This window comes from Nannospalax galili, unplaced genomic scaffold (assembly GCF_000622305.1).
Source record: "Nannospalax galili isolate Female #2095 unplaced genomic scaffold, S.galili_v1.0 scaffold307, whole genome shotgun sequence".
Lineage (NCBI taxonomy): Eukaryota > Metazoa > Chordata > Mammalia > Rodentia > Spalacidae > Nannospalax > Nannospalax galili.
Window position 1 is genome coordinate 2877154 of NW_008359625.1, and position 27088 is coordinate 2904241.

At 39.7% G+C, this 27088-nt stretch overlaps 1 protein-coding gene across 1 annotated transcript in view; it reads right to left on the reverse strand.

Moving 5' to 3' along the window:
• Nucleotides 1–27088, reverse strand: part of Dgki (diacylglycerol kinase iota) — a 318581-nt gene that overhangs the window by 56814 nt on the left and 234679 nt on the right. The window contains exons 26-28 of the mRNA XM_017795687.1: nt 26212–26339; nt 22846–22968; nt 1626–1651 (exon numbers count right to left, since the gene is read on the reverse strand). Coding sequence (XP_017651176.1) covers nt 1626–1651; nt 22846–22968; nt 26212–26339 — 277 coding nt within the window. The remainder of the gene's footprint in view (nt 1–1625; nt 1652–22845; nt 22969–26211; nt 26340–27088) is intronic.

Consider the following 27088-nt stretch of genomic DNA (forward strand, 5'->3'; position numbering starts at 1 on the left):
AAATCATTGTGGACCAGAAGATTGCAATTTAGCATCCCTCTTCCCTTTGGAATGGAGGATTTATTCTTATAGATAAGAGGGCAAAAGCAGCCAGAGGTCATTAAGGTTAAAACTAGCTCAAAATAAAAGCCATAGACACACTTCCAGTTTATCATTTGGATGGGAAAACTGAAGGACTTATAAATATACAATCAAAATCCTATTCATACCAGCAACAATCAGCAAAATAGCATGCAATAATGGCTTACCATTAGGTGGTTGATTACCTAATTCTGACTTAATGGGCCTTGAACATAATTTTCCCTACAGTTCTTCAGAGAACACGATCCAACTTCATTCCAATATTGGGACAGATTTCAAAATACAGCAGCAGGAGAGGCTGCCTAAAACTCCCCCTCCATTTCCTTCCTTCATTCATTTAATAAATACATTTTTAATATTTGCTTTTCATTGGAAACTATATCAAAGAAACTCTCAGTCTAATAGAGGAGACAGCTAAAGAAAGCATCAGAGCAGTGGGGTAATTTCTAAAATGGAGAAAATATATTTGGCACAGTAAGTGGATCCACAGAGGATAAAAAGAGGGAGCAGAAAACATGTATATGGCAAAATGGAGACGTCATTTTCTCCCAGGGAGACTAGCAGCAAGGAAAGCTGGGAGAGCCAGAAAATAGGATGCGATTCTGAAATGTGATACAGCGTTACAGCTGGAGTATGGATTACAGACAAGAAAATCGAAAAGACGGTGAATCGATCAGCAGTAAAGGAACAGGAAGAGTCCATTGTTAGAGCCTACTGGCCCGAGTGAAATACAATATTGGAAAGCCAATCAAGAGTTTCAGTGCGTTGGAAAGTTTTTATCCTGTATGCAAAAAGGTGCTCTACACAGTAAACGAGGGAGAGGTAATCCACGGGCATGGGTATCAGCTCTAAGACAACACAGAAGTCCAAGAAGAGAAGTATCACGAAGTCCTCACGTAAAGTTTCACATATAGATAATTGTGAAGTGCAATTCGATGGCATAATTAACCCATTCTAGCCATTTAAGGAACAATGCTACAGGACTGAACAAGTGAATAAAAGGGTTGGAAATGACATAGATTTTTTTTTTTTTTTGTCCTTTGAGTAAAGCAGCTGTCTCTGAAAATGCAAATAATCCACCTCAATTGGGTAGCAGCTCATATCACTTACTGGTCAGCTTCATTTCAGATCTAGAACATTCTGCCAATGAGTGTGCAAGGACACAGCCCCACAATGTGCAATATGGAAGGGATCTGGGGAATATTTCCTACACTTTAAAGATGAAAGTCTAATTTACAGATAATACATGCTTAGCTCAAAAGCCAGGGAACATTTTTCATGATAGGACAGAAACCTGGCAGAAGATGTTAAGGTTCATGGTTTGTCAACCAAAATGGTCACGATACAGTTGAAAATAATACCAGATATCAACCTCAGCTACCATGAATCATATTTTTAAGAGTGTTTGACAGTTCACACTCAAAAACTATAAGGCCAAATCTTAGAAGCACTTCCTTAAATAATTCTTTGCTCTGGCAATGAAATACAAGGACCAGGGAACAACTTTGAAAGCAGAATTTAGTACAAGTAGTACAGGTTCTTACCATGATCTTCTGAAGAGACTGGCGACCTAAAAAAACATAAAAACATGATAAATATTTTGTGTATGATTGTCATAGATAGCTTCAGTTGTCAACTTGACACACCTAAGAAAAGTTGTCAACTTGACAGTTCTCAACTGAAGAATTCCCCCCATCAGATTGGCCTGTGGGCATGTCTGTGAAGCATTTTCTTGATTGCTAACTGATATAAAAAGGCCCAGCCCAGTGTGAGAGGTGTAAGCCCTGGGCAAATGGACCTGGGTTATATAAAAATACTGGTTAACTAAATAGGACACTTATATCACACCCTCTCTTCCCAAGCCAGAAGAGGAGGTGGAACTATTATAAGAGCTAGAAGTGGCGGGTGAATACAAGTAAACCGTGTTTTCTGAATACAACAGGGCAGTTGCACATATTAATTCACAGCACTTGAGATAGCAGGCACAAGACCTATGCAGACAAAATTCCAGCAGGGGAGGATGAGATGGACATAAAGCCTCACCCTATCTGAGGAATTACTGACAACCGATAGCTGCTGAGAGATGGAGAGTTTGTTTCCATAAAAAGTGTGATGAGAGTTAGGTTGATCACACGCCAGGGGATGGACTCATACACAAGAGCATTTGGGACACACAAATTAGAATCAATAGACCTTAAAAAAATAATAGAGGACACGAAATGAGGGTGGGTAGGAAGGTGAGCATGGATCTGAGAGGAGATGGGGGAGAAGGTCTGAATACGATCAAAATACACTCTATGGAATGATTAAAGAATCAGTAAAAATATTACTTTTTAAAATGCTGGCTGAGCATGAACTAGGGGAAGCGGCAAGCCAGTAAGCAGCATTCTTCCACGGCCTCTGCTTCAATTCCTGCTCCCAGTTGCTGCCTGAGCACTTGCTGTGACTCCCTCCTGATGGATGGTGACCTATAAACCAAATAAATCCTCCCCCTCCCTAAACTGGCTTTGGTCAGTGTTTTATCACAGCAACTGAAAGCAAACCAGAAAAATGATAATGATAACGATAATCACAACTGACTTTACAGAAATTGTATGGACAAAATTTAGTTAAGGAGAAACTCAGTATAGTAGGCAGTGTGATTGATGTCTTGGTTAAAAGGCATATTCCAGTCAATAGCCTTTAAGTATTATATGGATTGGGTTGAATATTAGGGGTTACTAAAATGTCAGCTTACGCATGGTGCTGCAAGGCTCTAACAAATTTAGTTAAGTCTGAACTTATCGCAGAGGAATGAGAATTTGTTGAAATATGGTATCCAGTGAAACCTAATGCCCAAGGCGAGACATCTAGAACAAATGTCAGACATATATGTGCCTAGCAATGGTGTTAGAATAGCGCACAGAGACATGCTTAGACAGCAACAATGAAATGCATGCATAATTATCATTGTATTATTTCTGTTTACACTCCATGTAATTTACTGCTTGAATAGGCTTAAGACAGACCTGTGTGCTGGCCTAATGTCTCCAAACCTATGAAAGAAACATCAGGGTGAGGCAAGAGGCCACTGGGGCCTCACAAACTTCACAACCCGATACCTTTTATACATCACCTGAGGCTTTGGCTCTCACGACGGTAGTTAGATATCAAATGGAATATGTCAGCCACAGAAATATTTTCTCCCCTCAACTGACTCCTGATTGAGATACTTTGAGCATAACAGACACGACCTTGGTTAGGAATTCACCTTGACCTTGAAACACTACTGTCTTGACTGACGGGCAACACATGATACTCTAAGTAAAGTTCTTAGAAGCCAAAAGGTAGAAGAAAGATATCATAAGCCTACTTAAGATGTGAGGTGTCCTCTTCTGTAATGACTGTCCCTTGAGAAATACAGCTACGTGTCTTTGTCATTGATACTCATGAGACAAGAGGATAAATGTTGAAACAGGAATCATTGAGGAGATATACTAGTGGTTAAAGAAGTGCTTAGCTACTGTGGGATGCACGTTTCTGTTTTCCTTTATCTTCTGATTAGCAATATTACTTTTAAAAATATTTTATTATTGTTTTTTAATGTGTGTACGAGTGTATTGCCTGCATGTGTAAGTGCATCCATGTCATGCAATGCCAGTGGAGGTCAGAAGAAGGTGTCAGATCTTGTAACTGGAGTTACAGATGGTTGTTAGCTACCATGTGGGTGTTGAGAACCAAACCAGGGTCCTCTACAAGAGCAGTTAGTGCTCTTAACCATTGAGCCATCCAGCCCCACAGTATTACTTTTTATTATGTGAGTAATCAGCAAAGTGCAAACATAGAGCAGGAATAGAACGAGCTCTTGAATGTCCATCAGTGGAGGACGTTCTGACTCATGAGCCTTTTCAAGTAACATGTTGCACTTGAGTCCCAGAATACGGTGTGAAGAAAGTTGGCATCTGAGAGACAACTAAGCAAGGGGAATGGTGATTTGGAATTTCTCATGTCACCAAGTCATCACTACCTGACAAACACTACTTGGTTTCCCATGTTGGAGCTGATTTATCTGCCCCTTAGAGTTCCCAGATTTTGTACTGTCCACACACTGGTCTTCATATGGGTTATCACCCCCGGGCAGTGTGGGAATACATCTTACTTAGAATAAGCAGGGCTTTACTTCATATTTGTTGAACTGAATATATTTCAATACCACCACGCCTGTGTTCAGAATCAGATACATGTTACAGCGCCCCCAAAAGTAGTCATAATTACCTTCAAATGACCTTCAGGAGAACTCTGTCTCCTTCTAGACTACCTAAGAGGAAAGGGGACTTGGAAATGAGTTCTCTCAGGGCCAAAGTATTTCCCAGTAGGGATACTCAAAACTTGTTTTAAGAGTTCAGGAAATAGAGGAATCAAAAAAGAAACGTAGGTTTGAAATACTATGCACTAATTAAGGTGCTTGAGGCTTAAAAACAAGTCAGCAATGAGGAAACAGCTTCACTTATGACGTTTTGTTTTTGTTTTTGTTTTTTTGATGAAAAGTAAGCAAAAACATATTTGCAATTATTTTTGGCAGAGCACAGCAACAAAGAAAACCGCACGCCAATGGCCACCTACATGCCTCACGTAGGGAGCTTGTGAAGCGGGGTCTTTGCTGCCTTTCTGCAAAAGCAAGAGCAGTAATATTAACTCTGAAAAATTCCAGATGGCTCCATTAAGGTCCCAACGGGATGCATTCTGCAGTATGTCCAGGCAGCAGAGAAGAACTCTCCAGCTCAGAATGTTTTGTAAGGATTAGTCATGTTCGGTTTCTGCGGCTGAACGTCTCCCACACTTCTGGACTTGTGGAATTTCGAGACATATGGAATATTTCAATCCTCAGTCAGCATTTCACTGCAAAACGTCACTAAATTATGCCCCTGAGACACACACATCATCCATTATTGCTGGAAACGGGCATCCAAAGTTTCACAGAACTCAGCTCAGGAGAGAAGAAATATCCTGCAATAAGCAACGTAAGCAACTATTTTTAATAACAGAGTTTGCATCTCAGGAATGGAAAATCTTCTTCTGCCTGACAACCTAGGCACACAGAACAGTTCTGTTTATTCTACCTGAGAGGCATGTGGCATTATCCCAAATTCTTTTTTAAAATTTTATTTATTTATTTTTTATTTTATGTGAATGAGTGTATTGCTTGTCTGTATGTGAATGCACCCGTGTCCTGCAATGCTGTGGAGGTCAGAAGAGGGTTTTGGATGCCCCTGGAACTGGAGTTAAGGATGGCTCCTAGCCGCCATATGGGTGCTGGGAATCGAACCCAGATCCTCTGCAAGAGCAGTCAGTGCTCTTAACCACTGAGCCATCTCTCTAGCCCCACTTTTTTTATTTTAAATTACTTTAGAAACAGTGAGTAGACCTGGATCTCAACTGGCCCTCACGCAGTCCTTCATTGGCAATCTGTTTATTTACTACATCTCACTTGGCATTCACATTCAGCACTTCTCTTATCAATGAACTACTCAAACATACTTCAGAGTTTCCAAATCAGCATTATACACACAAGTATTTTCTTTCTTTTTTTGAGACAGGGTCTCCCTGTAGCCCCAGCTGGCCCAGAACTCACTATGTAGACCAGGCTGGCCTCTCTTAACCACTGAGCCATCTCTCTAGCCCCACTTTTTTTAATCCCAAATTCTTAATTGTCTTCCATGTACACATCCCGCTAGCATTTGCCATTACAGTTACTATTGTTATTACTATTGTCACTAGCATATAATAATAATTCAGTGATACACAGTTCTGCTCTGTATTTTTCCTTATCAGTTGTGTATTTTTCTTACCACATTTTCACTGCTTGGCATTTTTACATGTTCACATTTTTTATTTCATTCAAATTCAGGAACCTGATGAAACACAACAAAAATTCAAAGACTGCATTTACAATTCCTTATTCTACTTTAGTAAGCCTGCTTCGTGATGATTCCTGCTTGAACCTGAGTTCATGTTGATTTAATGTTGATTTAAGGCCTTTCAAGTGTTTGTCTCCATGTCGAGTGATGAAGAAACAAAGAACAATTTCTGGAAAGTCACAATCTAGTGAAGAAGGAAAATAAGAAAGAAACCTAATAAACGAATATAATATAGTGAAAAATATGATAAAATATATGTGAAATAAAGAGGTGCAGGCAGGTCGGTTCTGTTTTAAAGAGTAAAACACTTTTTAAAGTATATAAAGAGATAGCTCAGTGGTTGAGAGCACTGACTACTCTTGTAGATCACCTGGGTTCGATTACCAGCACGCACATGGCGGCTACGAACCATCCTTAACTCCAGTTCCAGGGGAATCCGACGCTCTCTTCTGACCTCTGTGGCACTGCATAACACGGGTACACTCACGAACATGCAGGCAATACACGCATACACATAAAATAAAAATTTTTTAAAAGTATATAAAGTAAAAAAAAAAAAGACTCAAAAAGCAAAACTACCTGCCTCAGCTTTGAGGAATAGGAGCTTAAGAAGTAAGTGAGAGAAAAATCTAGACAGAAGCAATGAATATAAAAAATACAGAGATGACATTTCATAGATGCTATCAAATGCATATGTAGTTCGATATTGCTAAAATATGAAGGAGTGATAAAAACCTACGGTTAAAGAAATAAGAGATGGGCTATTCCCCGTGGGGCCTGGAAACCTGCTTAAGTTGTCTGAAATCTAAATTACATGGAAAATGTTTGAGAGTCATACATTTTGGTTTCTAGCTTTGAATGGGCAAGCTGAGGAGAACGAACAGAAGTTGGAGATTATTACTGTAAAACTTCCATGTAGTGAAAGCAGAATCAAAAAAAATCTGTTTTACAGTTTTCTTTGAAACAAAACAGAGTAACAGGGAGGATGAAAAGCAATAACGAAAAATAAGCATCTTTTAGCAAACTAGATGTTTATGAAGCTAAAACATCACGTAAAAAATAGTTACCGTGTATAGTAAAATTTGGACCCAGTTTTAGAAAAACAGACTTACAATTTTAATCAGTTACATCATATGCCACAAAACCCTGGGCAGAAAGCCTTCTACTGTGGGCCAGGACATTGAGCTCTTCAGAAGCTGGATCAAACCCCAGCAGAGACTGAAAATGATCAACCCAAATCAGCCTTCCAGCAACTATCCATCCCAAACCATAAGTTCTGGAAAGAATGCACCCAGTGAAAACGCTGTGAATAATCAAGGCGTAGCACAGTATCCAGCTAAGGGTACAGGAAGAGAACCAGATGTCAGCAGAACATTCTAAAGAGATGAGGGCATGAGGTAGGTGAGGACTGTTAACAAATCTACATGAAATTGAAAAATGCAAAATGTGAAAGGAGATGAAAGGTGGGGAAGGAAACCGAATCTCTGTGAAATATAAAAAGAAACGCAGCAGTCAAGAGCTATACAGGGGCTGAATACGGCACAGGCGGCCCAGTCTTTGAATTAGTGAATTATAGAGAAAGCTTGAGGAATCTTACAATATGTCACCGTGATAGAGAGAAAAGGAAGATTAAGAGGTAAGCAATTTTAAATGTCAAGACATAAACACTGATGGAAGAAAATGAAGAAGGAACAATGTATGGAGAGCTGGGCTATGTTTGTGGATGTACTACACAAAGCGAGCTACAGATTCAACAAAATTCCCGTCTAAATTCCAAGGAGATCCTTGAAACATTCTCGTACAATTAATAGCGAAGCACAAAGGACCTCAGGAAACCAAGGCCATCCTGAGTGAAATAAACAAGTCTGCGGGCATTGTACTACTTGACTTTAAAATATGCTACAAATATACAGTAAGCAAAACATGCCATTGGTATATAAACAGACACATGGGCCCAGAAATGAAGCAGAATAGAGGGTATGGAAGCACTGCCACTGAATCAGTTGGACGTTCACTCCACTGATTTGCAACAAAGGCAAAAAATACACACAATGAGAAAAATAACAGTAACAGTGCTGGGAAAACTAGATATCTACATATAATACAAGACTCAATTTAGGCTATTTCCTTATAATGTGCAAAAGTCAACTCAATAGTCCATAAATGTGTACAATTACTATGTCTAATTAAAATATATTTTATTTATATAATTATATATTATTTGTATTATATAGTGTGTATATATATATGTATATATAACATACACACATACATATGAAGGGAGGGAGGGAAGGAGGAAGAAAGGGAGGGAGGGAGAGACAGAGGGGGAGAGAGAGGTATTTCTCAGCTAGCCTGGAATTCATTATGTAGGCCAGGTTGGCCTAGATCTCACAGAGACCTGCCTGCTCCTGTGCCCCGTCCATATGCTGGGATTAAAGGCATGTGTCACCAGGCCCAGCTAAAATCTACATTTTAAAAGTCAACTCTAATGGATTAAAGACGTAAATGTGATGCTGGAAAGATGGCTCAGTGATTAGGAGCACTGGCTGCTCTTGCAGAAGACCTGGGTTCTATTCCCAGGACCCACACGATGGCTAACAAACACCTGTAACTCCGGTTTCAGGGGATCCGACACCCTTTCTGGCCTCCACAGGCACTGCATGACATGGATGCACTTACATACTTGCAGGCAATACACTCGTAGACATAAAATAAAAATAACACATAAAAAAGACATAAATGTAAGGTCCTAAATTACAAAACTACTAGAAGAAAGTATTGGCAAAAAGCTTCCTGACACATGTGAGCGATGAGATATTTCTTTATGGCAACAGGCTGTAGATGGGAAGGGAGAACTCTGGCATATGTATACAGACTCACAAACTTGACTAACAGGATGAAACCACAGTAGAAAACAAAGCAGGGCTCTAGGGTGAGCTGGGAACTTTACCCTCTACAGGCTGCATGGCACACTGCATGCAAATGAACCACTAAGAGGTAACATCCTTGTTGGGGAATAAGAGGAGAGGATATGGGATCCATGCCCATGCGCTGAGCAACTCTATGCATGGATATTATAAGTTTTCTGTTTTTAATGTTTGCCTTTGTTCTTTATCTTCTGCCTTTTGGAATAAGGAGTGTGGCAAACATCACTTTTGATAAGAATGGGGATGTGTCTTATTCAGGAAGAGAAGACACAGCATCTGTTATCCGGTTTATCAACTCAGTGTTCTTTCCCTTCTTTTTCCTTCATTTCTTTTTGTTCCTGACCAGGAAAATTTATTTTTGTTCATTTCTTTTTGTCCTGAGAGCCTGCTGTGTCCTTCTCTATGATTCTCATACATTGGTGGAATTCCATCTTCTCTTGGTAAAGACCACCACATGATAACAGTCTGTTCCCACGGTGACCTTACAGAAACACTCAGGCCTGGTCCCCTGGCTCCATGCTTGAGAGATTATGCTGGTTCCCTGGGAAAACCCTAAGAAGGGTCTCTTGCATGGAAGCCTGTTTCCCATGGGACACTGCATTCAGGCACATTTTCAGTCTGTGCTACTGGCGCACAAACACCATCTTTGTTTTTTCACTGCTTCACTGTGAAAGGGGGATGTCACAGACTTAGTGTCCTTAGGCTCCTGATGGGCAAGAATCTTCATCTGAATCAAGAAAGCCTAGGCATGATTTAATATGCTCTGAAAGTGGGCTATGGATCATTATCTCTAGGAAATGGCTTTCCTCTCTTGAGCTTCCATCAAAGGTGTGTGTTGTTTATCCCTGGAGAACTGGGACATCACTCACTCCATGGTATCATATTGAAGGCGTGGGGGAGCAATAGTGAGACAGGTGGATCTATGGGACATCATTGCCACCATCACTCTGGCCCTCAAACATCTCTAATTAGGTAAAACAGAACCAGAAATCCCTTCCACTGAGAATCTCTATCAACTATAATAAACCCCTCTTTGTTTGTTTTTATTTCTTCTAATTATGCCCATTTCTCCTAAGACAATGAACAAAGCACAGACAGTAAAAAGAGCACTGGGGAGGGAGACCAAGAGGTGAAAGCTACCGCAACCACACAGAGTGGCAATTGAGATGAAAGACAAACACACTCTCTATTCAAGTGTCCTCAAAACCCATTCAGGGAAAGCCAAAGGGCCTGGACTCCAAGGTAACATTCACTCCCAACACAGGGGAGGGGCTGGGAAAAAGCAAGGTCAGGACAGAGATGGGCCCTGGTGTCAAGGTAAGGACTCAAACCCCAGAATGCACAGTCATGCACACTGCTTGATGAGTTCTTCATTTGATGTGCATACCCACTCAATTTCGTCCCTCTCCTTACTGCTTAGCTCTTTAGGGCTCCCTATGCAAATATACTGATATACCAACGATCCCTGTGTGAGCTGTGCTTCAAACATACTGTTTAATTTTTTACTAGATTCCTGTACTTAGCATACATGACTTTAAGAAAACAGCAGTTTCACCCTTTGCTTTTCACAATCTGCTTTTTCCATCTAAATATAATTCATTCGTTTGCTGAGTCCCCTAAATGCTCTTAAGAGTTTGAAATTGTACTGCCACCTGCTGTTCATTCCCAGGAATGCAAACAAAAGGAAATGAAAGTGTGGGTAAAAGCATGAAGAGGGATGGAGAAAAGTGGCCCTTCTACAGGACAAGAAGAGATAAAAGAAAGACAAGGCACCGAAATTACCCACTATTATCATGGGGACCTGCCCAGCACACTACACGTGAGTATTCTACTGTTCTGACAATTTACTGCAGGAATCAATCTTTGCAAAATATTTATCAGCCTGCTTCCTGAAAAGGGAACAACAGAATAGAAAAGGCCTAGTCTTCTAAGATACAGCCAAAGGAAACAAACCCATGGAGCCAGGGGTGTAGCCTTTAGGAAAAAAGGCCACATCCCCAGATCTAGTGATCCTGGGGAGCCCTGATCAATAGCTCTGGTTGAGACAAAATCTATTTTCATTTTGGGAATGTATCACTTATTTTGTTTTATTTTAAAACATTTTTTTTGTGTGTGTGTACATGTGTGGATGTATGGATACCACTGTGCAGGTCTGGAAGTCAGAGGACAACTTCTAGGATTTGGTTGGTTCTCTCATTCCACCATGTGGTGCCCAGGTTCAAACTCAGGTCATCAGGCTTAGCAGCAACTTCTTTCATCCACTAAGCCATCTCACTGTTCTGTTTTGTTTTTTTTTTAAACAAGACATGGAAACATGAAACTCTGGGCTATGTAGGCAAATCAGGTCTTCAGGGTTAGCAGGAGATACTTCTGAAAAAGGTCACCTCACATAGTCACGATCAGGATACATACATATATATGTTGGGGTATCTGGTCATGGAGAAAGTCTCATAGCTAATTATGAAGCCTAGTAAGAACTCAGAACTCAGTTGTAGAAAATGGAAGAAAAACAAATATGTAAAGCTGGAAGCTATTTTAGCTTTCCCTGTAAAGAGCACTGTAAGAGAATAAAAAGGTTTCCCACACCATGCTGCTTAGGATGTGAAACCCACTCCATGACTATGGAATGGGCATGCTTAGCTCAGAAGAGTCTGCCTCCCTCCAACCCTTCTTTTCAAGAGCAGGGAAGGTTTTCAGTCATATATCGTAAGTACCCACAAACAGGGGAGGAGCTCTGTGAGAAAAAGTAAAAGGACCAGGAACTCATAACGACATTGAGAACAACAAGGACCACCGGTGTCTCCACAGACTAAGAAGAGTTTGGACTAAGTGTTTGGATATCGCTGCTATAAGCTTAGTTCCAGTTATTCACTAGGAAATACTCAGAATGCTACCACCACTTTCAAGGGACGTGAAGACTTGTGAGAGTGAGATCAACAGACACCTTGACTGGAGGAGACTAACAGAAGGCTCATTGCTGTTGTGGTACATGGGGTTAGCTCGATTTAGAAAAGTTAGAAAAAGAGAAAACCTGGTCTCCAACTCCCCAATTTCAAAGGAGAGCTTCTCCATATCATAAAGATGATCCATGGTCTCTTCAAGTTGTGGATTTAAGAATTCCAGAAGTTTCTAAAAAAGTTTCACACCCTTGACCACCACTCCCAGGAGTAACTTGGGCATCCTTGTCATGTCCCTGACCCCACACCTAAACATGCCAAGAGTTGACAGAACCAGACCCCACCACCACTTGGATGCACAGGCATTTCTTTAGAACTATTTACAAATGATCAATTACGCATAATTTAGATCCACTTGATGCAATTTTTCAGCAAAAGCAAATCTACTGAGAAAAGAGGAGTTTAGTTGGAAGTTTGAAATAGCAGCAACTGAACTGACAAGTAATTTGGAAGGGAAATACAAGAAAGAAAAGGAAGCTGTCAGGAGGTAACTGAAACCTTGAAACAGGCCTCAGGAACAGCAATGCCTGGCTCCGAGAACACAGGCAAACAGAACAATGGGATGCCAGCAGCACAGAGAGAGCCAGGAATTCCACCCTGCTCTCCAAGCGCTTCCTTCACCTGCATCACCTGAGGTCTCTTTCCCTCTCTGTGGAGGCAGAGAAGCTGGAAAGAGGCCAACAGTGAACCAGCAGTGAGCCGACCCCTCGGTGATACTCACAGGAATGAGGGATAATAGTATCTTTGAGGGCCGCCTCCAGACAGTGGTCAGAATACAGTATTTATAACAGAAAGACTTCATTTCACAAGCACAAGCTATGACTCCTTTGTGAGTGTCAGAGTTAGCACTCATCCTGACAGGTAATTCCATATTCCCTCTTGCCCAAATCTCCCACTGCCATGTCCAGGAGACACCCTGAGCTATCTGGACTCCCCTGGGTGAGTCCCTGAGAGGCTGACCTGACCTGACAGCTGATCAGCACTGGCATGTCTTCCATTTAAGGAAAAAATCATTGTTCTAGATCCTAGAGAAACTGTACTCACTTTTCTGATAGCATGGATGTTTTCCCAGAATGTTCTAGGGAACTATTATTAAACCTAACTAAATTTTAACTCCTGTGCATAGAAAACTCGGCCCTCTGTGGGTAGGGGAGGGGATCTAAATACTATCAGGGGTGGTCTCAGAAGAAGCAAGACAAGCTATGCACATATCTCCCATGCTAGCTGGCACTTGCAACACTGTTTCTGTAGTGGCTTCACTGTTCTCTAGTTCCTACATTTGGGGGGGACAGAGTTACCATCTTCCTCGTTTCAGATGATGCCATGGCAACTTTGTCACAAAAACTTCTACTACTCTGCTAGCTTCCCTTAATGTCCAAAGACAAACCGTGCTGTTGGAAGGCCAAGAAATCTCTTCTGCTTTGGTTTAAAAGAAGCTCTTATCAGTTCCCCTGAGACCCTGTCCACTAATCCCAGCCCACCTGGTAACACCAAAAGAGGCAGCTTTCTGTACATGTTGGCCCCATGCTTGTGTCTGTTCCATCCTTTCCTTGTCCTTGACTAGATACACATATGAAGTTTCAGGATTCTGTTCCATGCAGAACTTTTTGATAGTTTATAGAGTCCAACATGTGTTCTGGATACAACGCACATTTAGTCACTCGGGGAACTCGTATAATTTAAGAAGACTCCAGTTACTTTTTTCACAGTCCAAATGTTGCTTTTAGGTAAGACTGCCAACATTTACAAATGGAAGGGGGTCCACTTAACAGTGAAAATATTTCCTGGTGCTGTAATTGTTGGCAAAACTTGGAACTCTTAAAACTGGAAGGTCAGAATTTCCTGGCATCATTTTCAATGAAATGTATGTGATCCCGTTATCTTTTTCTCTCGCGATGTCAAACAAAATAACACGTGTGCACAAAGGATAGCTGTTCTACTAGGTGAACTTTAAAATGGAAGCACGACTTTCTCTTAAGTGGCATAGGGTCTGAGAAAGCATAAAAAGAACATGAGATTATCTCATTAGACAGGGAAGAATATTAGTTTGTGTTTGACTAGAGCAGGTAACTACTTGAGTTAAGGCAAAGAGATAAGGAAGAACAAAGAAATATGTATGTCAGTCATTCTACATTTTTTTCCAACTGGAGTGGTTGATTACTCAAGGTCAGTAAGATTCAGCCCAGTCAAAGGTGAGCAGGGTGAGACTCAACTATCTTGGCAAAACACATGCCAGGGATGATCTCTGTTCCGACAACACTGATTTCATCTCTAAGACATATCCCAGTAAAACCCTCATCCCACTAAGAAGATTAGTTTTTTTCCTTCTTATCTGATTTTAGTGCTCAAAGAATATTTCTCTAGCCTAAATCTTCCCCCAATCACCCATCTCCCTGCTGAGACCCTGGAGCTTGGGCAATAAGGACAGTCACCCTTTTTACTAGGGTCAGGTCATAACCCAGTATTCCCAGAGGAACCTGGAGAAAGGAATAAGCTGACACCCAGCGGGGAATGAAACTATTTCTCTCACACTCATCCCAGAACATTTGAATTTTCAGAGATAAGGGAGGCTTTAGGGCTATTTTCTTGATACCGTGATTCTGAATTGGAAATTACAATTCTTTTGTTTCAAGTATTACGATGGGTTTCAAATATACATAAATAGTTCCTCGGTCATACAGATTTCCTTAAGGATGTTGAGGTTAGAGTGATGCTAAATTACCACTGGGTGTTCACAATGATCTGAGGGACGCTTCTGGTTATATGAAGGAAAAGTCGGCCTTTGCCAGATCATTTGTAATAGCCCAGTAGAGAATGCCCAAGAATCCTTCAAAAGCATATTGCTTTTCTTTGAGCTTATTTACATTAATTCTTTAAAAACCTTTTCATATGTTAATGCTGTAATGAAATGCCTCTTCTAATCATGTGGTTATCAAATAAATAGGATATAATAGAGCAATCTCTGGTTTCTAGTTTTCTCTCTGCATGTATTCATTATAACATTTAGCAGTAGGAACTAAAGATTTCTCCATTAAATATAAACTCTTCAACAGCTATCAGTGTTTCTTAGTTAGGCACTGATATTTCCAGTGCCTATCATGGGTACTCAAAGTGTCCAATATTGATTTGTTCAACAGTCTTAGAAGCCAAATAGAATCACAAATCAGACCTTACGTACAATAACTCAAGCTTGAATAACACTGTCTCTTGTTTGAGAATGAAGTTCTTTGCCAGTCACAGAAATCCATCAGCTTTGCTCAGCTGAGGAGATAAGTGCTTAGACTTAGGCATCTCCATGTTTTGATAATAAGCTCAATTTCCCTTTTTAGTAGTGTTAGATCATAACCTGCCCTGGGGTTGTTAAGACACTGTCACCTAGTGTTTTAAACCAGGACCTAATGTTCCCTTTGATACGTAAGGCAATTCTTCATCTTGGTCAATTCAAATTTAGGATATAGGGATACCAACATATATTTATTCATAGGGATATAAATAAATAATGTTTTCCATCAACTCAGGAGCTTTTAATAACCTAGAATATATAAAACCTGGAGGAAGATGATTGTTGTTCAGAAACTAAAGCAGTACCTCCCAGTTCCTGTACCTGCCTACCCTCAGGCCACATGACTTAGAGATTAGCCTTCCCTTTTCTCAAAGAGCATTCATAAAGATTGGCCCATGTTGCTGTGTATCTCATAGAACGAAGTAATGAGAGTGTCAAATATGTTATTTAACAAAATTTAAATGAACTGCATCCTTTTAAGCCTTCTTCCAAAACAAAATATGGTCTTATCTGCAGTAGTGGTTGAACAATTAGTGATAAAGACAAAGATGTTTCCAGAACCATGCTATTTTGTTTTGTTTTTTTTTTTTTTTCAGATAGAATCTCTTGTAATTCAAGATGACTTCTAGATTGATATGTAGCTAAGGAAGATCTTTTACTTCTGAGTTTACTGCCTCCACCGCCTGAGCACAACCAAACACACTGACACAATCCTGGGATTTGAACCCAGGGCTTTGGGCATGCTAAACAACCATTCTACCAATTGAGTTACAACCTCAGCTCCCTCCCGTGTTACTTTAAACAGAACTTTGTCACACAGTGAAAATGTTTTTTGAAACCTTGCAACAAATTCACTTATGATCCTAACAGGAAAATTTAAGTTACTTGTCATCAATTTATTTCAAAATTAATTATTCAAGACTGCCAGTAACTGTTCACAGATTTTGGAGATACTGTGTGTGGTATAGCCTCCTTTGGAATCATGCACTCCTGCAGGACCTGTGTGTGAACAGGCATGTATATACCTACCCTCTAATTATAAAGTTTCTAAATACATACAACATGAATACAACCAACTATGCAGTGATGGGACTAGAATGCCTTCTGTTTGTCCCATCCTCCACACTGTCCCTAAGAAGGGCAGGAATTGAGGCATCTAAGAAATTAAGTGTTCAAAATATGAGAAAATTCTAGGAAACCCAAAGAGGCATTTGGATGGGGAAGGTCTTAGAGAATCCTGGGTGCCATGGAAGAAGAATGAGCTGAGAAAATATTAGTTTTTCTCTTATTTTCATTTTACTTTATAAAAAGTAAGTCTTCTCAGAATATTGCCTCTCTTATTTATATGCTTACAGAACCAATATTTTTTAAAGTAGTTCTTAGTCACGTATTTTATACCTTTGCTATTGATTTATCTGTCTACGTTTGTCGCTCCTCCTGTATCTCTATGCTTTACTGAGAGTCTCCTGTCAAATGAAATGCTTTGCATATTTTATACAATAATTTTTCACTGATGAATGAATTTGGAGTCATAAATCATTCTGTGAGCCATGTGCTCAAAATTCTGATAAATAGTACTTTCAGTTCTAAGACTTTTAAAGCATCCCTTTTGACTTCTTAGAGAGTCAGCTACATAGCACTGTCACCAAGATGTTGCTATTCAACCTTTCCTATCTCCAAGTTAACCATGGCTTTAAAGCTGGAGCTAACAGTGCCAATCTTGTGGCAACACTTCTGCGGGCTCCTTTGTATATTGATTCATAAATATTCCTGCCAGGAAGATAAACTTTGCAATCTCAAGAAATGCTGCAACTTCACATATTGTGCTACACAGACGGGAATGTTTTTCAAGATGCTTGCTATGGGCTTGAGGAGATGGCTCAGTCAGTAAAATGTTTGCCACAAAGCACAATGACCTGATCTCTAGCTCCCTCATAAAAAGCAAGACATGGTAGTGCATGCTTGTAATTCTAGCACTGGGGAGGGAGAGACACGGGGATCCCTAGGACTTGTCTGCCAGGCAGCCTAGCTGAACCTTCAAGCCCCGTGCCAGTGACAGACTATCTAAAAAGAGCAGGTGGAGGTCCAACACCCAAGACTGGCCTCTGGTACCCCCACACGTGTACCTACACATGTACAATCATGTTCAAACACAGGTACACACATGAAATGTTTGCTATATTTTTTAAATAACAAAATATTAGAAATCAACATCAAAATGGAAAAATAAATTATGTGATATTTTTGTTATAAATTCTTTAACAGATAAAGTTAGTTAACATCTATACATAATAATAGGAGTGAACTTTGAAAATATGGTGTTGAATAAAGTGTCAAGTGCTAAAATATGTGTATTGTATGACATGGATGATGAAAAAATTTTAAAACATAACAATACAAAACAAAGGCATGATGTTATATATATATATTTATATGCTATGATATGTTGTTTATGGGTTGAAAGAATACAAATACAGCAAAATATTAACAAGATGAGTTGGGGTGGTTGGTGTACAAGTACCTCCAATATAATGTTCCCACTTTTTTGGATTGAGGAATATTTAAAGGAGGATTTGTTTTATTTTATATGTATGAGGGTATTGCCTGCATTTCTATAATTGCACCGGTGTCATTAAATGCCTTCAGAGGTCAGAAGAAGGCATCTGATTCCCCTGGACCTGGAGTTACAGATGGTGATTAGCCACCAGGTGGGTTCTGGGAATCGAACCTGGGTTCTCTGCACAAGCAGTCAGTGCTCTTAAGTTCTGAACCATCGCTCCAGGCCGAACTTATACAATATTTTTAAATAGAAGTCTTCCAATAGTATTTTCTATTACAATCATGTCTTAATTTTTATTTCCACTCTAAGGATTGAATCCAGGGCCTTATGCAAACTAGGCAAGCACTCTATCAATAAACTATAACCCTGGTCAATCTTTTCTATAAAACAGAAAAGAAAGAAGTTTTAAGATTAATTCTCAGCTCTGTTTGCTTTAGGGTAAGTTTACAGTTGTATATTTAATGTGCATATACAGTACCTCTATATTATTGAATTTTTGACTTTATAAATGTTCAAAAGAAATATAAACCAGATAAATAGTTCTGGAACTCAGCACACTGGATTTGCATAGTCCCTGTGAGAAAATAATGTGGGAGAGTGGGAAAGCTCAATCATGAATCTAACTGACCACAGTTCAACTATTCTTGCTGGGGAGGTGGGGGCAACCTGGGTTAGCTACTTTACTTTCTGTGAGCCTCAGTTTATTCATCTGTTGAGCAATAGCAAAATTTTTAAATTTTTGAGAAAAACAAAATTATATGAGGATGCAAAGCAAGTAGAAGTATCTTATTATTAGTAGCTATTACTAACATTGTTAGATACTTCTACAAACCTCACTTACATCTATTCATATCAGAGATGATCTCAGGAAGAAATAAAAAGATGTTCCACCCAAAGAATTAAGGGACATAATAATAATTTAAAACATTAAACAATGATTAATAAGTTGAATGAAGGTATTTAATTTTTTTTGGCTTTTGATTTTTCTTTTAATGTGACTTAAAACAAGCTGTGCGTGTGCACGTGTTCACACGTCGTCAGTGGGTCAGGAACACAGACAGAGGCCAGTGGGGATGAATGAACTGCCTCTGTCCAGTATTTGGAGGTTTGGCTGGGAACAATAGCTGGAGTGAGTTCTTGAGTGTTACTTGTTTGCTTTCTAAGTAATTCCACAGAATATATGTGTATGTGTATGTACGTATGTGTGTATGTATGTATGTATACATATATATGTGTATGTGCATATGTGTATGCTTTATAGATACTAGAGTCTAATTTAAAAGCTAAATTTGAGCCAGCAGGATAGTTTAGCAGGACTAGAGAGATTGCTCAGTGATTAAGAGCATGTACTATTCTTTAAAAGGACTTGAGTTCAATTCCCAGCAACCATGCAGGGTGGCTCCTGATAGACTGTGACTCCAGCTCATGGGGGATTCAGTGTTTCTGGTTTTCAAGGGCATCTGCACTCATGTGCACATGCCCCCCCAACATATACAGAAAAATAAAAATATATTGAAAAAAATTTAATGATGGGACACAAACCTGACTCTATAGGCATCTATCTATCTATCTATCTATCTATCTATCTATCTATCTATCTATCTATCTATCTATCTATCTATCTATCTATCTATCTATCTATCTATCTATCTATCTATCTATCTATCTATCTATCTATCTATCTATCTATCTATCTATCTATCTATCTATCTATCTATCTATCTATCTATCTATCTATCTATCTATCTATCTATCTATCTATCTATCTATCTATCTATCTATCTATCTATCTATCTATCTATCTATCTATCTATCTATCATCTATCTATCTATCTATCTATCTGTCTGTCTGTCTGTCTATCCATCCATCCATCCACCCATCCATCCATTCTTTCTGAGTACAGAAGTAACTTCGGTGGGAGGTTAGAAAGTGGGGTGCAGGTCCAAGAGGGAATCTAAATATAATCAAAATATATTGTATTGAAGTTGTAAATTTTCAATTAAAATTAATTTAAAAAATGGTTCAGTGGGCAAAGGTTCTTGGAGCACAAGCCTAGTGTTTGCATTGGATCCCCCAGAACCCATGTAAAGACAAAAGAAGGAACAACGCTCACATGCCCCCCCATCACATCCACATATATGCACACACAATAATAATAAATTTAAAAGTAAACAAACACTAAGGTAGTATTTCTATTCTAGTTGCATTCTGTTGCTGTGATAAAACTGATAAAATGCAACTTGGAGAGGAAAGTGTTCGTTTGGCTTGTAGGTCTAGTCATGGTCCATCATCATGTCAAGTCAGGAACTCACAAGAGCTTGAAGCAGAAACCCTGGAGGAATGCTGCTTCCTGGATCACTGACTGCCTTGTTTGCTGCTTTATGCTCAGCTAGTTTCCTATACAGCCCAGGACCACCTGCTCTGGTATGGTACCACCTGCAGTGGACTGGGCCCTACTACATCAATTAGCAACCAAGCCAATGTCCCACAGGCATGCCTGCAAGCCAATTTGATGGAGGAGATTCTTCAAATGAGGTTCCCTCCTCCAAGGTGACTCTAGGCTGTGTGAAATTGGCAACGAAAACTGACCAGTACAGGTATTAGTCATAGCCATGAAATCTGACAGTTGGCAAGATCAACCTAAAATTAAAGGAAATCCCTAAAAGAACACTACAGTGAGCCCTTTGTGGACAGAGATCCATGGACTCAACCAAGTAAGTTTCAAAAGAATTGAATAAAATACTGACTGTACTGAACATTGTTATTTGTACAGACCCTTGTTATTTGTCCCTAAATAATACAGTACCATGACTACTTACATAGTATTCACCTTATATTTGGTAGTATACAGAATCTAAAAGTGAATTATATGCAAATACAGCATCATTTTATGTAAGCCCTTTGGTATCTTCAATGACTCAGAGAGATGATTGTGTAACCCAATGAGAATCCAAGAGTTGATTTAGACAAAGTGTTTAAGGACTTGGGCTATTATGTGAAGTGGTACATGTGTTTGTGATTCTTGGGAAGAATGTTTATTACCTCAAAAATAATCATTTCATATAATATGATCTGTATATCAGTTTTGTCTCTAAGAAAAATATGACCACAGAAAACTAGATTGAAATAACAGCCCATTTTTTGAAATTCACATGTACACTGAAACACTCAGATGGTCTGTAAAGGCTTAATATTCATTTCTGCAGATAATTAAAACTCTAATTTTCTAATTAGTCTGCCCACAGATAGATGGCCACTTACTTAGCCATTCCTGGATGGCTGACTCATCCTTATTCAAGCCCCAATTCTGTACAAAAAGAAAATGGAAAAACACTCTGAATTGTAAGCAATCAAAATGTTACCAGAAACCAACAATACAGTTTAATTAAAAAAAAAAAAAGAAAATCCACAGCAATTCATTTTTTTTCTTTCTAGTCTTCACATAAGAAAATAAGAGGTAATACAGAGAAGCAATTAAAATGAAGTCTCCCTTGGCCCTCAGGGTATCTGAGGAGAACCTTGGCCAGTGAAATAATTAGCTTCACATTTCTCGTTTTTTCCCCGTTTGTCATAAGGAACAGAAACAATGCAGTGTCATGCCTCTTCACTTAACCCTGGGCTTCTAAAAACCTTAGTAATCATGTTATTCCGCCAAAAGATAAGATTGCATGTTATAAGGCCAGTGTCACCATTTGATTAGGACCCTGGACAGGATTGCAGAAAATCGCAGTTTCACAAACTATGATGAGCTTACTAAGGTGGGGTGATTGTCCTAAAGTTAAAGTGTACGTGCAGATGAGTTTATTTGTGACCGCAGACTACACTCTAGAATGTGTTCCTGCATCAAAGAATGGGCAGACAGGAGGACTCACTGGGCCCAAGGTACTAACACTGCTGCAAAACTCCAACCCGCATGCTAATTTCCAACCTTGATCAGACCCCAGGAGAAAGGATGCTTCCTACACGGACTCATGCACAAACACAGTATGTGTTTCCTCACAGAGGCTGTATCCACACTCAAACCATACCCCATCTGTCCTAGCATCCTTTCTGTTGCTGTGATAAAATATCCTGACAAAAATAGTTTAGGGGAGAGTTTATTTTAGCTCACAATCCTAGGTTACAGTCCCTCACTGTGGGGACGTCAAGGCAGCAAGAACTTGAGGTAACCGTTCACATCATAGCCACACTCAAGAGCGGAGAAATGAATCAATGTGCATGCATTCTGACTGCTCAACTAATTTCTTCTCTTTTATAAAGTCCAGGCCCAAACTCAGGAAATGGTGTTGCCTACTTTTATGCTGGGCCCTTCCATATCAACTAATACAATTAAGAAAATCTCTCCAGGCTGGAGAGATGGCTCAAGAACACTGGTTATCCTTGCAGAAGACCGGGGTTTGAATCCCAGTATCCACATGGCAGCTAACAACTGTCCGTAACTCCAATCTCAGGAGATCCGATAGCCTCTTCTGACCTCTGCAGGCAATGCACGACACAGGTACACTTACCTGCATGTAGGCAATACACACATACACATAAAATAAAAATTATAAATAAAATTTAAAAAAAAAGAAAATCTTTCATACGCATGCCCACAGGCCAACTTGATCTAAAGAGCCCCTCACAGAAACTCTCTTCCCATCCTAGATTATATGAGGCTGACAAAACTATCACATGACTATAACCAACAAACTTATTTGGCAATATTATACAAAGCACACATGCCTAGGCTCAGAAATTGAGATAAAGGAAGCCATAAATCCAAGTGGTCACACAAACAAAAGCTGGTGTGTCCCATCATAAATATTTGTAACTCTCATATGAGTCTCCACGTTGTGCTGTGCAAAGAATCTGACGAACACAGTCTTCAATAAAGAAAACACTAGTGAAGTTCAAAATGTTTAGTGACCCACATGCAAAGTCTCAAGGGAACTCATGAGCAAGAGATATGGAAGAGAAAGATCCATCAGGACCTGGGCAGTTGAGTGAGGTAATAGAATGTCAAGCCCCAGAGAGACGCAGAGATGTGAGACAGCCTGAGCGACACTGGAAAGAGAGTCTACCCTGTTAGTGAACTGCCTGTGTGTCAGATCATCCCCCAGCAATCACAGTGGGCAATGAAAACAGCAAGAGACTCACTGTAGCACTCGGGAGTGGCTGAGATCTTTCATATCTGAGTCCTCATAGTGGGGTGTGATCATCCCCAGCCCACTGTCGCTCAGCATGCGTTTCCGCAGGGCAGGATTCCACCAGTCTGACAGTCTGGGGCAAGAAATGGCACAAGAAAATCAATGCTTGTCTTATTCAAATTTTTCTCGTGATGGTTCTGGTCTCTAGATATGAAACATGAAATCCATCTCAGTTGGGTACATACTTCACATTTATCATTTCTCAATAGTCCTGAGCTAATTGTATGGTTTCACTCCCTTTGTTACAGATGAGCTAAGAGAATTTGAAGATTAAGTCATTTTACCACACGAGACACATAAAGAATTAATGAAGCCAGGCAGAGAAATGTAATACAGAAAATAACAAAGCCCATCTTCGTTTCTGGTTTATTTCCAAAGGGAACAACGGAAGAAAACTCAAGGGTGGAGGGAAGTTCTAGGTGATTTTCAGTATTTGGAGCTAGGCTAACAAAGCTCTAACCAAAAACAAAACTACCCCTTTGGATGACTATTTGTCATGGAAAAACTGAGAGAACAAAGTCCAGAGCCTCATTGGCAGGTGGTTCCACTCCTCAGCAGATCAGTGGCGAGAGTCCTGATTAGGCAGGTGGACTCCAAAGCAAAATCTGCACCTCCGTAGTAAGATGTGACATCAGACTGGCTTTCCCACACCTGGTGTGCTCATGCCCACCAGTCTTTTCCATCATGCCAACACAGCTCTCATGTCACTGGCTCCAACTTCCTAAACACATCTCTGTGTCTGTCCCACAGTGCCACTTCTGCCTACACTCAGCATTAGGATAGCAGCTGGCTCTGCTGAAGTGGGTGATACCATTGACCAAAAAAAAAAAAGAAGGGAGAATGAACAAAATAAGAAGTGAGCTCACCATGGACCAGGGAAGGAAGGGAGGGAGGGAGGGAGGGAGGGAGGAAGGAAGGAAGGAAGGAAGGAAGGAAGGAAGGAAGGAAGGAAGGAAGGAAGGAAGGAAGGAAGGGGAGAGGAAAGAGGAGTAAATGGGGGTAAGTATTCCCTCTGGTGAGTACACTTATTTATGCTGTATGGCGATGGATAGAGAATCTGCTTGAGTGCCCAAGTGTACTTTCTGTGCTTTCTTGGGCAATTCATATTTCATCCAGCAGCCTCCATACACCAGTAAGCCACTGACATTTATAGACTTCACAAGAACAGAGATTTTCATCCATTTTTATTTTTGACACTATTGGTTCTTACATGTTTACATAAGAATCAGGTACATCAAAAACTCCAAATACATATTTTTGAAATAACATAGATACATTAATGACATTTTGGTGGTATAAGGTGGTGGTTACTTTAGTGAGCTCACTGTGGACCAGGCATCAAGATTTTACTATGAACATAGTAGTGGTTTTAAAATGTTCCTTTATTATTATTTTTTTTTTTATTTTATGTGCATGCATGCATTGGCCGCATGTAGATAAGTGCACTGTGTTGTGCAATGCCCGGGGAGATCAGAAGAGGCTGTCGGATCCCCTGGGACTGGAGTTATGGACAGTTGTTAGCTGCCATGTGGGTGCTGGGATTCGAACCTGGGTCTTCTGCAAGAACAACCAGTGTTCTTAACTGCTGAGCCATCTCTCCAGCCCCTAAAGTGTTCATTTTTAAAGAAATTTTTCTTCAAGCTATGTGGGCATTTTAAGTGATTTTTGTTAATTCTTTGGAATTTCTTTTTTACCTTTTATTTTCATTTGTACTGGTGTATTTTCACTGTACATAGTAATGGGTTTCATAGGGATATTTTCGTTCAACTATATTGTATACATTTATATCTTCTGTATATCCTGTTCTTTCCTGTATTCCTGAAAAATACATGGTTTTATTTTCCCCATGGATGAATTAATATCCATTGTGAACAAATAACACATTTGCTTCATCCAATCATTGGCTACATGGGCAAATTCTATAATCTGGCTATTATGACTAGCCCTTAGCCAGGTGTGATGGTGCACACCTTTTTTCCCCCAGGCAGAGGCAGGTAGAGCTCTATGAATTTGAGTCTAGCCTGGCAATGTCATACAGTGTATTTTTATTAGACCCATTCCAAATACCCCCTAAAACTGCAAAGATCCACGCCCCTTTTGTATCCTTTTCTACTAATTTTTCAATTTTGACTTCATCTCAAATATTTTTTTTTGGTCTTTTTTGAGACAGGGTCTCCCTGTAGCCCCAGCTGTCCTGGAACTCACTATGTAGACCAGGTTGGCCTTGAACTCCCAGAGATCCACCTGCCTCTGCTTCCCGAGTGCTGGGATTAAAGGCATGTGCCACCACGACTGGCTCAAATATTCTTTTAATATAGTTACATTTGCATTTTTCTTTAATACTGACTAGATTCTTTGGGAGAATAGCTGTCTACATAAATTATACACACAGATCATTAAGCAGATAATGACTATAAAAATCTGAGGATAAATTTTTATCTTTCTAAAACCTGACAACTTCTCTTAAAGCATGTCAAGATGAAAAGTAAAGCCTCTTTTAGCTTAAAGATATGGGCTCTTCATCAAAAAAAAAAAAATCTGAGAAATCTGAGACTGAATTTTAGGTCTTCCATTAATGATCTGTGCAATTCTAGGCAAGCAATACAACTCTAAGCCTCAACATTCTTATCTATAAATTTAGTATAATCCTAGATTCGGACTTGTAGGGTCATCATGAAATGATGAGGATTTTAATAATATGTAATGAATGTCTTCCAAGTGCCAAAAAGCAGTCTGTTTTACCTGCATCAATGTATTTACTCTTCAAACAGTTCTCTGAGTAGGCACTATTATTATCTGTACTGCAGAGATGAGGAAACAAACACAGACTACTTAAGAAAATTAGGTCACTATAAACTAAAAGAAATAATACAAGTGTGCCAAAACAATTGGTATGTGTCAGGCACTCAGGAAAGAGGAGAAGGAAGAGGTGGAGGAGGAGGAGGAGGGGGAGGAGAGGTATCCAGTTACCTGTGTCTATATTTTATTTGGATAATAGAACAAATAAAACCAATATGTGTGTGTGCACAAATGTAAAAAAACAGTATTTTCTATTTTCTAAGTCTGTAGAAAATGTTGGTGTAATGGTAAAGATGATTCAGACAAGATACAAATCTGGTTAGAGATGGGCTCTGCTATTCAGACATTCAGAAGCCAGTCTTCCAGAAACAGCTGCACCTTACTCTAGGCAAAGAGAAAGAAATGTATATTCCAAAATGGTTTCATGTCATTAGACTGTCAAGTCCAAAGCCAAATGAGACATGGACTCCCTGTGGTCAGCCTGATGCTAGTGCCAACCAAGAAGAAGCACACTCACCCTGAGGCCTGCTCCACCACCAGGTCAGGCATTCCTGGAGGTGTCCCCGCCTGCTGTGACACCACCATATCTGGGTCAAGAATAAAAACCTCATCGTGGGAAATCTCCATCACAAAGTGCAAATGTTCCTAAGGAAGAAAAATAAGCCTGTCAGGGTGATCACATCCATCACCTAATGAATAATGGAACGAAGCATTGCTGATCTGAAGAAGCGTGAGTTCTGCAGCATGTAATACAATTCTACTGTTCTGTCACGGTCCTAAGCAGTTACGACCCTTCCTGAATCAGTGCTTCATCAGGCAGAGGACAGTAAGGAGAGATGAGTCATCCTGGTTCTGGAGTCTCACTTGACCAGGAACTTGTTAGATATAACTAGAAATGGTTTATATCTACTTCTCTCCAAATAGTATCAACGAAGTGACATCCCACCTACTACCTGGCCCAGCATGAGTATATAATAGCTTGGACTTCATGCCCCAGAATGTGCTCAAAGCTAAGTGGCATGTTAAAAGCTGGTTTTCAGTGGGTTCAGTTCTACCCAGCAGTTTCTCCAGCAGAATTTGAACAGTAGGAGGACTTGTTAACCTCAGAGAAAAAGTAATTGTTTTCTCATTATTGAACTCTGGGAATTGGCAAACCTAATCTAAGTAGACTATACATACACTAGTGAACCAGAAATGTGTTTAAAAGACATAAGCTTTGCTTTGGATAGAATACAAGTATGACATGAATGAAAATTGTAGAGTATAGGCTTGTGATAATAATTATTAGCCGAGTTACTATCTGTCCCCATTTGCCAGGTCAAGCGATTTCATTGAGTCCATAAATCATAAAAGATGGAGAGAAAAATCATCACAGCTTTGATTATGAATACCAT